We start from the raw sequence: 10,016 nt of genomic DNA, 5'->3' as shown, positions 1-10,016 counted from the left end.
ATGGGATCAGGATGGGATCAGGGATGGGATCAGGATGGGATCAGGGATGGGATCGGGATGGGATCAGGGATGGGATCAGGGATGGGATCAGGGATGGGATCAGGATGGGATCAGGGATGGGATCAGGGATGGGATCAGGGATGGGATCAGGATGGGATCAGGGATGGGATCAGGGATGGGATCAGGATGGGATCAGGGATGGGATCAGGGATGGGATCAGGGATGGGATCAGGATGGGATCAGGATGGGATCAGGGATGGGATCAGGGATGGGATCAGGATGGGATCAGGATGGGATCAGGGATGGGATCAGGATGGGATCAGGGATGGGATCAGGGATGGGATCAGGGATGGGATCAGGATGGGATCAGGATGGGATCAGGGATGGGATCAGGGATGGGATCGGGATGGGATCAGGGATGGGATCAGGGATGGGATCAGGATGGGATCAGGGATGGGATCAGGGATGGGATCAGGATGGGATCAGGGATGGGATCAGGGATGGGATCAGGATGGGATCAGGGATGGGATCAGGGATGGGATCAGGGATGGGATCAGGATGGGATCAGGATGGGATCAGGGATGGGATCAGGGATGGGATCAGGATGGGATCAGGATGGGATCAGGGATGGGATCAGGATGGGATCAGGATGGGATCAGGGATGGGATCAGGGATGGGATCAGGATGGGATCAGGATGGGATCAGGGATGGGATCAGGGATGGGATCAGGATGGGATCAGGGATGGGATCAGGATGGGATCAGGGATGGGATCAGGGATGGGATCAGGATGGGATCAGGGATGGGATCAGGGATGGGATCAGGGATGGGATCAGGGATGGGATCAGGGATGGGATCAGGATGGGATCAGGATGGGATCAGGGATGGGATCAGGGATGGGATCAGGGATAGGATCAGGATGGGATCAGGGATGGGATCAGGGATGGGATCAGGGATGGGATCAGGATGGGATCAGGATGGGATCAGGGATGGGATCAGGGATGGGATCAGGATGGGATCAGGATGGGATCAGGGATGGGATCAGGGATGGGATCAGGATGGGATCAGGATGGGATCAGGGATGGGATCAGGGATGGGATCAGGATGGGATCAGGGATGGGATCAGGATGGGATCAGGATGGGATCAGGGATGGGATCAGGATGGGATCAGGATGGGATCAGGGATGGGATCAGGGATGGGATCAGGATGGGATCAGGGATGGGATCAGGGATGGGATCGGGATGGGATCAGGGATGGGATCAGGATGGGATCAGGGATGGGATCAGGGATGGGATCAGGGATGGGATCAGGGATGGGATCAGGATGGGATCAGGGATGGGATCAGGGATGGGATCAGGGATGGGATCAGGATGGGATCAGGGATGGGATCAGGGATGGGATCAGGGATGGGATCAGGGATGGGATCGGGATGGGATCAGGGATGGGATCAGGATGGGATCAGGGATGGGATCAGGGATGGGATCAGGATGGGATAGGGATGGGATCAGGGATGGGATCAGGGATGGGATCGGGATGGGATCAGGGATGGGATCAGGATGGGATCAGGATGGGATCAGGATGGGATCAGGGATGGGATCAGGGATGGGATCAGGATGGGATCAGGATGGGATCAGGGATGGGATCAGGGATGGGATCAATGATGGGATCAGGGATGGGATCAGGGATGGGATCAGGATGGGATCAGGGATGGGATCAGGATGGGATCAGGGATGGGATCAGGGATGGGATCAGGATGGGATCAGGGATGGGATCAGGATGGGATCAGGGATGGGATCAGGGATGGGATCAGGGATGGGATCAGGATGGGATCAGGGATGGGATCAGGGATGGGATCAGGATGGGATCAGGGATGGGATCAGGGATGGGATCAGGGATGGGATCAGGATGGGATCAGGGATGGGATCAGGGATGGGATCAGGATGGGATCAGGGATGGGATCAGGATGGGATCAGGATGGGATCAGGGATGGGATCAGGATGGGATCAGGATGGGATCAGGATGGGATCAGGGATGGGATCAGGATGGGATCAGGGATGGGATCAGGGATGGGATCAGGATGGGATCAGGGATGGGATCAGGATGGGATCAGGGATGGGATCAGGGATGGGATCAGGGATGGGATCAGGATGGGATCAGGGATGGGATCAGGATGGGATCAGGGATGGGATCAGGGATGGGATCAGGGATGGGATCAGGATGGGATCAGGGATGGGATCAGGGATGGGATCAGGGATGGGATCAGGATGGGATCAGGGATGGGATCAGGGATGGGATCAGGATGGGATCAGGGATGGGATCAGGGATGGGATCAGGATGGGATCAGGGATGGGATCAGGATGGGATCAGGATGGGATCAGGGATGGGATCAGGGATGGGATCAGGATGGGATCAGGGATGGGATCAGGATGGGATCAGGATGGGATCAGGGATGGGATCAGGATGGGATCAGGATGGGATCAGGGATGGGATCAGGATGGGATCAGGATGGGATCAGGGATGGGATCAGGATGGGATCAGGATGGGATCAGGGATGGGATCAGGGATGGGATCAGGATGGGATCAGGGATGGGATCAGGATGGGATCAGGGATGGGATCAGGGATGGGATCAGGGATGGGATCAGGATGGGATCAGGGATGGGATCAGGATGGGATCAGGGATGGGATCAGGATGGGATCAGGATGGGATCAGGGATGGGATCAGGATGGGATCACGGATGGGATCAGGGATGGGATCAGGGATGGGATCAGGGATGGGATCAGGGATGGGATCGGGATGGGATCAGGGATGGGATCAGGGATGGGATCAGGGATGGGATCGGGATGGGATCAGGTATGGGATCAGGGATGGGATCAGGATGGGATCAGGGATGGGATCAGGGATGGGATCAGGATGGGATCAGGGATGGGATCAGGGATGGGATCAGGATGGGATCAGGGATGGGATCAGGGATGGGATCAGGGATGGGATCAGGATGGGATCAGGGATGGGATCAGGGATGGGATCAGGATGGGATCAGGGATGGGATCAGGATGGGATCAGGATGGGATCAGGATGGGATCAGGGATGGGATCAGGATGGGATCAGGGATGGGATCAGGATGGGATCAGGATGGGATCAGGATGGGATCAGGGATGGGATCAGGGATGGGATCAGGATGGGATCAGGGATGGGATCAGGGATGGGATCAGGATGGGATCAGGGATGGGATCAGGATGGGATCAGGGATGGGATCAGGATGGGATCAGGATGGGATCAGGGATGGGATCAGGGATGGGATCAGGGATGGGATCAGGATGGGATCAGGGATGGGATCAGGATGGGATCAGGGATGGGATCAGGGATGGGATCAGGGATGGGATCAGGGAGGGATCAGGGATGGGATCGGGATGGGATCAGGGATGGGATCAGGGATGGGATCAGGATGGGATCAGGGATGGGATCAGGGATGGGATCAGGGATGTTTTCCCTGTTGTGGTCCCCCCCCCCCCCCCCGGGCTGTTGGACAGCGCTGTTACCAGGCAGTGCCCCGTCGCCTAGCAACGGTTGCTCTGCCGTCAAGCGCGCCGCGCCGTCCCCCCCCCCCAGCCCGCGCCCGGGCGAGGTTGAGCGCCACGCTGCCGTAAAGCGCGTCCGAACCGCGACATGCGCGTTGTGGGGGAGGGGGCGGGGCGGCCCCGGAAAGGTGGGGGAGGGGTGAAGCGGATGCTGGGGGTGGGGGAGGGCGTGAAGGTGGGGGGGAGGGGCGATCGGTGTGGGGCGGCGGGGAGGGGGGGGGGGTTTGGTGTCCGGCCGGCGTGAGGGCGCGGGGCGGTGTCGTAAAACGTCGCGCGAGGTCGCGAAGTGTCGCGCAAGGGAGGAGGAGGAGGAGGAAGGGGAGAGGGAGCCGGGGCGGCGATGGCGGCGGGCGGGCCCGGGGAGCTGCACCCGCGCACCGGGCGCCTCGTGGCCCTGTCGCAGGGCGGGCGCAGCGCGGCCCGGGCCCAGCCGGGGCAGGAATTCAACCACGGGCTCGTCCTGAGCAGGGACCCGCTGCGGCCCGGGAGGGTCTTCACGGTGCGGATCGACCGGAAGGTGAGGAGCGGGCAGCGGGAGCGGGGCGGGGATGGAGCGGGAATGGGGCTGGGAATGGGGCTGGGATAGAGCGGGAATGGGGGGGGGATAGAGCCGGAATGGGGCTGGGAATGGGGCTGGGATAGAGCGGGAATGGGGCTGGGATAGAGCGGGAATGGGGCTGGGAATGGGGCTGGGATAGAGCGGGAATGGGGCTGGGATAGAGCGGGAATGGGGGGGGATAGAGCGGGAATGGGGGGGAATGGGGCTGGGATAGAGCGGGAATGGGGCTGGGATAGAGCGGGAATGGGGGGGAATGGGGCTGGGATAGAGCGGGAATGGGGCTGGGATAGAGCGGGAATGGGGGGGGGATAGAGCGGGAATGGGGCTGGGATAGAGCGGGAATGGGGGGGGATAGAGCGGGAATGGGGGGGAATGGGGCTGGGATAGAGCGGGAATGGGGCTGGGATAGAGCGGGAATGGGGGGGGATAGAGCGGGAATGGGGCTGGGATAGAGCGGGAATGGGGGGGGATAGAGCGGGAATGGGGGGGAATGGGGCTGGGATAGAGCGGGAATGGGGCTGGGATAGAGCGGGAATGGGGGGGAATGGGACTGGGATAGAGCGGGAATGGGGGGGGATGGGGCTGGGATAGAGCGGGAATGGGGGGGAATGGGGCTGGGATAGAGCGGGAATGGGGCTGGGATAGAGCGGGAATGGGTTGGGAATGTAGAAGGAATGTGTTGGGAATGCATTGGGATAGAGTGGGAATGGGTTGGGAATGTGGTGAGATAAAAAGGGAATGGGTGGGGAATGTGGAGGGAATGGGTTGGGTTGGGTTGGGAATGGGTTGGGATAGAGTGCGAATGGATTGAGATGGACAGGATGGGCTTGGGATGGGTTGGGAATAGACCAGGATGGACGGGGAATGGGTTGGGATGGAGTGGGAATGCATTGGGATAGACTGAGATAGAGTGGGGGCGATTGGGATAGACTGGGAATGGATTGGGATGGCCTGGGAGGGGATTGGGATAGCCTGGGATAGAGTGGGAATGCATTGGGATAGACTGGGATGGACAAGGATAGAGTGGGAATGGGTTGGGCTGGACGGGGATGGGTTGGGATTGAGTGGGAATGCATTGGGATGGACTGGGATCGAGTGGGAATTAATTGGGATGGACGGGAATGGGTTGGGAATGGGTTGGGCTGGGCTGGGAGAGGCGGGGGCTGGGATAGAGAGGGAATGGGTTGGGGTATCCCATATCCCCCCATTCCTCCCATTCCCTATCCCAGGTGAACTCCTGGGGCAGCTCCATCCATTCCCCCTGTGTCCCATACCCTGTATCCCATTGATCCCATTCTATCCCATTGATCCCATTCTATTCCATTGATCCTATTCTATTCCATTGATTCCATATCCCATTTTATTGTATTCTACCCTATTCTATCTCATCTTATCCCATCATTGTATGCTATTGTATCCCATCTTATCCTATTATTGTATCCCATTCTATCCCATTGATTGCATTCTATCCCACTGATCCGATCCGATCCCGTTGTATCCCATCCTATCCCATTCTGTCCCATTGATCCTATTCTATCCCATTGCTATCCCATTCGATCCCATTGATCCCATTGATCCCATCCTATCCCATTGATCCCATTCTATCCCACTGATCCCATCTGATCCCATCCTATCCCATTGATCCCACCCTATCCCATTGATCCCATTCTATCCCACTGGTCCCATCCGATCCCATCCTATCCCATTGATCCCATCCGATCCTATTCTATCCTATCCTATCCCATTGATCCCGTCTTATCCCATCTGATCCCATTCTATCCCACTGATCCCATTCTGTCCCATTGATCCTATTCTATCCCATTCAATCCCATTGATCCTATTCTATCGCATTGATCCCATTCTGTCCCATTGATCCTATTCTATCCCATTCTGTCCCGTTGATCCTATTCTATCCCATTCTGTCCCATCCTATCCCATTGATCCCATTCTGTCCCGTTGATCCCATTCTATCCCATCCTATCCCATTGATCCCATTGATCCCATTCTGTCCCGTTGATCCCATTCTATCCCATCTTATCCCATTGATCCCATTGATCCCATTCTGTCCCATTGCGATCCCATTGATCCCATTTGATCCCATTGATCCCATTCTATCCCATTGATCCTATTCTATCCCATTGATCCCATTCTGTCCCGTGGATCCTATTCTATCCCATTCTATCCCATTCTGTCCTATTGATCCTGTTCTACCCCATTCGATCCCATTGATCCTATTCTATCCCATTGATCCCATTCTGTCCCATTGATCCTATCCCATTGATCCCATTCTATCCCATTCTGTTCTGTTGATCCCATTCTATCCCATCCGATCCCATTGATCCCATTCTGTCCCATTGATCCCATTCTATCCCATCCTATCCCATTGATCCCATTCTGTCCCATTGATCCTATTCTATCCCATCCTATCCCATTGATCCCGTTCTGTCCCGTTGATCTCATTCTATCCCATTGATCTCATTCTGTCCCATTGATCCCATTCTATCCCATTGATCCCATTGATCCCATTCTGTCCCATTGATCCCATTCTGTCCCATTGATCCCATTCTGTCCTATTGATCCTATTCTATCCCATCCTATCCCATTGATCCCATTCTATCCCATCCTATCCCATTGATCCCATTCTGTCCCATTCTGTCCCATTGATCCCATTCTGTCCCATTGATCCCATTCTGTCCCATTGATCCCATTCTGTCCTATTGATCCTATTCTATCCCATCCTATCCCATTGATCCCATTCTATCCCATCCTATCCCATTGATCCCATTCTGTCCCATTGATCCCATTCTATCCCATCCTATCCCATTGATCCCATTCTGTCCCGTTGATCCCATTCTATCCCATTGTGTCCCATTGATCCTATTGTATCCCATCCGATCCCATTGATCCCATTCTATCCCATCCTATCCCGTTGATCCCATTCTATCCCATCCTATCTCGTTGATCCCATTCTATCCTATCCGATCCCATTGATCCCATTCTATCCCATTCTGTCCCGTTGATCCCATTCTATCCCATCCTATCCCATTGATCCCATTGATCCCATTCTGTCCCGTTGATCCCATCCTATCCCATCCTATCCCACTGATCCCATTCTGTCCCGTTGATCCCATTCTATCCTATCCGATCCCATTGATCCCATTCTATCCCATTCTGTCCCGTTGATCCCATTCTATCCCATCCTATCCCATTGATCCCATTCTGTCCCGTTGATCCCATCCTATCCCATTGATCCCATTGATCCCATTCTGTCCCGTTGATCCCATCCTATCCCATCCTATCCCACTGATCCCATTCTGTCCCCTTGATCCCATCCTATCCCATCCTATCCCATTGATCCCATTCCGTCCCGTTGATCCCATCCTATCCCATCCGATCCCATCGATCCCCTCCTATCGCGTTCCCCTTGCGCAGGTCAACTCCTGGAGCGGCTCCATCGAGGTGGGGGTCACGGCTCTGGACCCGGCCGACCTGGACTTCCCCAGCAGCGCCACGGGGCTGCGGGGGGGCTCGTGGGTCGTGTCCGGTTGCTCCGTGCTCCGCGACGGCCGATCCCTGCGGGAAGACTTCGGCCCGGACCTGGACGCCCTGGGCGAAGGGGACCGGGTGGGGGTGCAGACCACGGCGGGGGGGGAGCTGCGCCTCTGGGTCAATGGGCGCGACTGGGGCGTGGCGGCGGCCGGGCTCCCCCCCCGCGTCTGGGCCGTGGTAGATCTCTACGGCAAGTGCACGCAGGTCACCGTGGTGGCGCCCGAGGCGCCGCTGGCCACGCCCCCCGCCACGCCCCCCGCCACGCCCCCGCCCGGCGTGGCCACGCCCCCCGAGGGCGGCGACGGCGGCGGCGAGGACGCGGCCCTGGCGGTGGCGGGTGAGGGTGGGGAGGGGATGGGGATGGGATGGGGATGGGATGGGGATGAATGGGGATGGGATGGGGATGGGATGGGGATGGGGATGAATGGGGATGGGGATGGGGATGGGATGGGGATGAATGGGGATGGGATGGGGATGGGGATGAATGGGGATGGGGTGGGGATGGATGGGGATGGGGTGGGGATGGGGATGAATGGGGATGGGGTGGGGATGGGGATGGGATGGGGATGAATGGGGATGGGGATGAATGGGGATGGGGATGAATGGGGATGGGGATGAATGGGGATGGGGATGAATGGGGGTGGGGATGGGGATGGGATGGGGAGGGGATGGGGATGGGGTGGGGAGGGGATGGGGATGGGGATGAATGGGGATGGGGTGGGGATGGGGATGGTGATGAATGGGGATGGGGTGGGGATGGGGATGGGGATGAATGGGGATGGGATGGGGATGGGGATGGGGTGGGGATGGGGATTGGGATGGGGATGGGGATGAATGGGGATGGGGATGGGATGGGGATGGGGTGGGGATGGGATGGGGATGGGGATGGGATGGGGATGAATGGGGATGGGGATGGGATGGGGATGAATGGGGATGGGGTGGGGATGGGATGGGGATGAATGGGGATTGGGATGGGGATGGGATGGGGATGGGGATGAATGGGGATGGGGTGGGGATGGGATGGGGATGGGGATGAATGTGGATGGGGTGGGGATGGGATGGGGATGGGATGGGGATGGATGGGGATGGGATGGGGATGGGATGGGGATGGGATGGGGATGAATGGGGATGGGGATGAATGGGGATGAATGGGGATGGGATGGGGATGGGGATGAATGGGGATGGGGTGGGGGTGGGGATGGGGATGGGATGGGGATGGGATGGGGATGAATGGGGATGGGGATGGGGATGAATGGGGATGAATGGGGATGGGATGGGGATGGGGATGAATGGGGATGGGGATGGGGTGGGGATGGGGATGGATGGGGTGGGGATGGGGATGGGATGGGGATGGGATGGGGATGAATGGGGATGGGGATGGGGATGGATGGGATGGGGATGGGGATGGGATGGGGATGGGATGGGGATGAATGGGGATGGGGTGGGGATGGATGGGGATGGGATGGGGATGGGGTGGGGATGAATGGGGATGGGGTGGGGATGGGATGGGGATGTTAGGATGGGGATGAATGGGGATGGGGATGAATGGGGATGGGGATGGGATGGATGGGGATGGGATGGGGATGGGGATGAATGGGAATGGGATGGGGATGGGGATGGATGGGATGGGGATGGGGAGGGGATGAATGGGGAGGGGATGAATGGGGATGGGATGGGGATGGGGAGGGGATGGGATGGGGATGAATGGGATTGGGATGGGATGGGGATGGATGGGGATTTTATTTCATTTTGATTGGATTATTATGGGGATGAATGTGGATGGGGATGAATGGGATGAGGATGAATGGGATGGGGATGAATGGGGTGGGGATGGGGATGGGGAGGGGATGGGGATGGGGGTGGGGATGGGATGGGGAGGGGATGGGGATGGGGATGAATGGGGATGGGGTGGGGATGGGGATGGGGATGAATGGGGATGGGGTGGGGATGGGGATGAATGGGGATGGGGTGGGGATGGGGATTGGGATGGGGTGGGGATGGGGATGGGGATGAATGGGGATGGGGTGGGATGGGATGGATAGGAATGGAGATGGGGATGGGATGGAATGATGGGGATGGATGGGGTAGGAATGGAAATGGGAATGGATGAAATGGAATGGAATGGATGGGAATGAGGGTGGGGATGGATATGAATGGCTTGGGAATTGGATAGGATGGGATTGAATAGGGTGTGGATGGGGAGATTGTGGGATTTGATAAGGATTGGGATGGGCATATGGGATTGGATTAGGCATAAGATAGGATGGGGATATGGGATGGATGGAGTGCAGATAGGGTGGGGTTGGAGTAGGGGTGGGGAATGCGATAGAGA

The 10,016-nt window shown here is 57.6% G+C and overlaps 1 protein-coding gene across 1 annotated transcript in view; it reads left to right on the top strand.

The window, feature by feature from the left end:
* The first annotated feature begins 3,912 nt into the window (after positions 1–3,912).
* Positions 3,913–10,016, top strand: part of NEURL4 (neuralized E3 ubiquitin protein ligase 4) — a 74,860-nt gene continuing 68,756 nt past the window's right edge. The window contains 2 exon segments of the mRNA XM_080636395.1: positions 3,913–4,093; positions 7,568–8,021. Coding sequence (XP_080492521.1) covers positions 3,917–4,093; positions 7,568–8,021 — 631 coding nt within the window. The 5' untranslated portion in view covers positions 3,913–3,916.

The sequence above is a fragment of the Psittacula echo genome (genome assembly GCF_963264785.1).
Source record: "Psittacula echo genome assembly, chromosome: 32".
Lineage (NCBI taxonomy): Eukaryota > Metazoa > Chordata > Aves > Psittaciformes > Psittacidae > Psittacula > Psittacula echo.
Note: the sequence above shows the minus strand (reverse complement) of the source record. Positions and strands in the feature narration are given on the sequence as shown.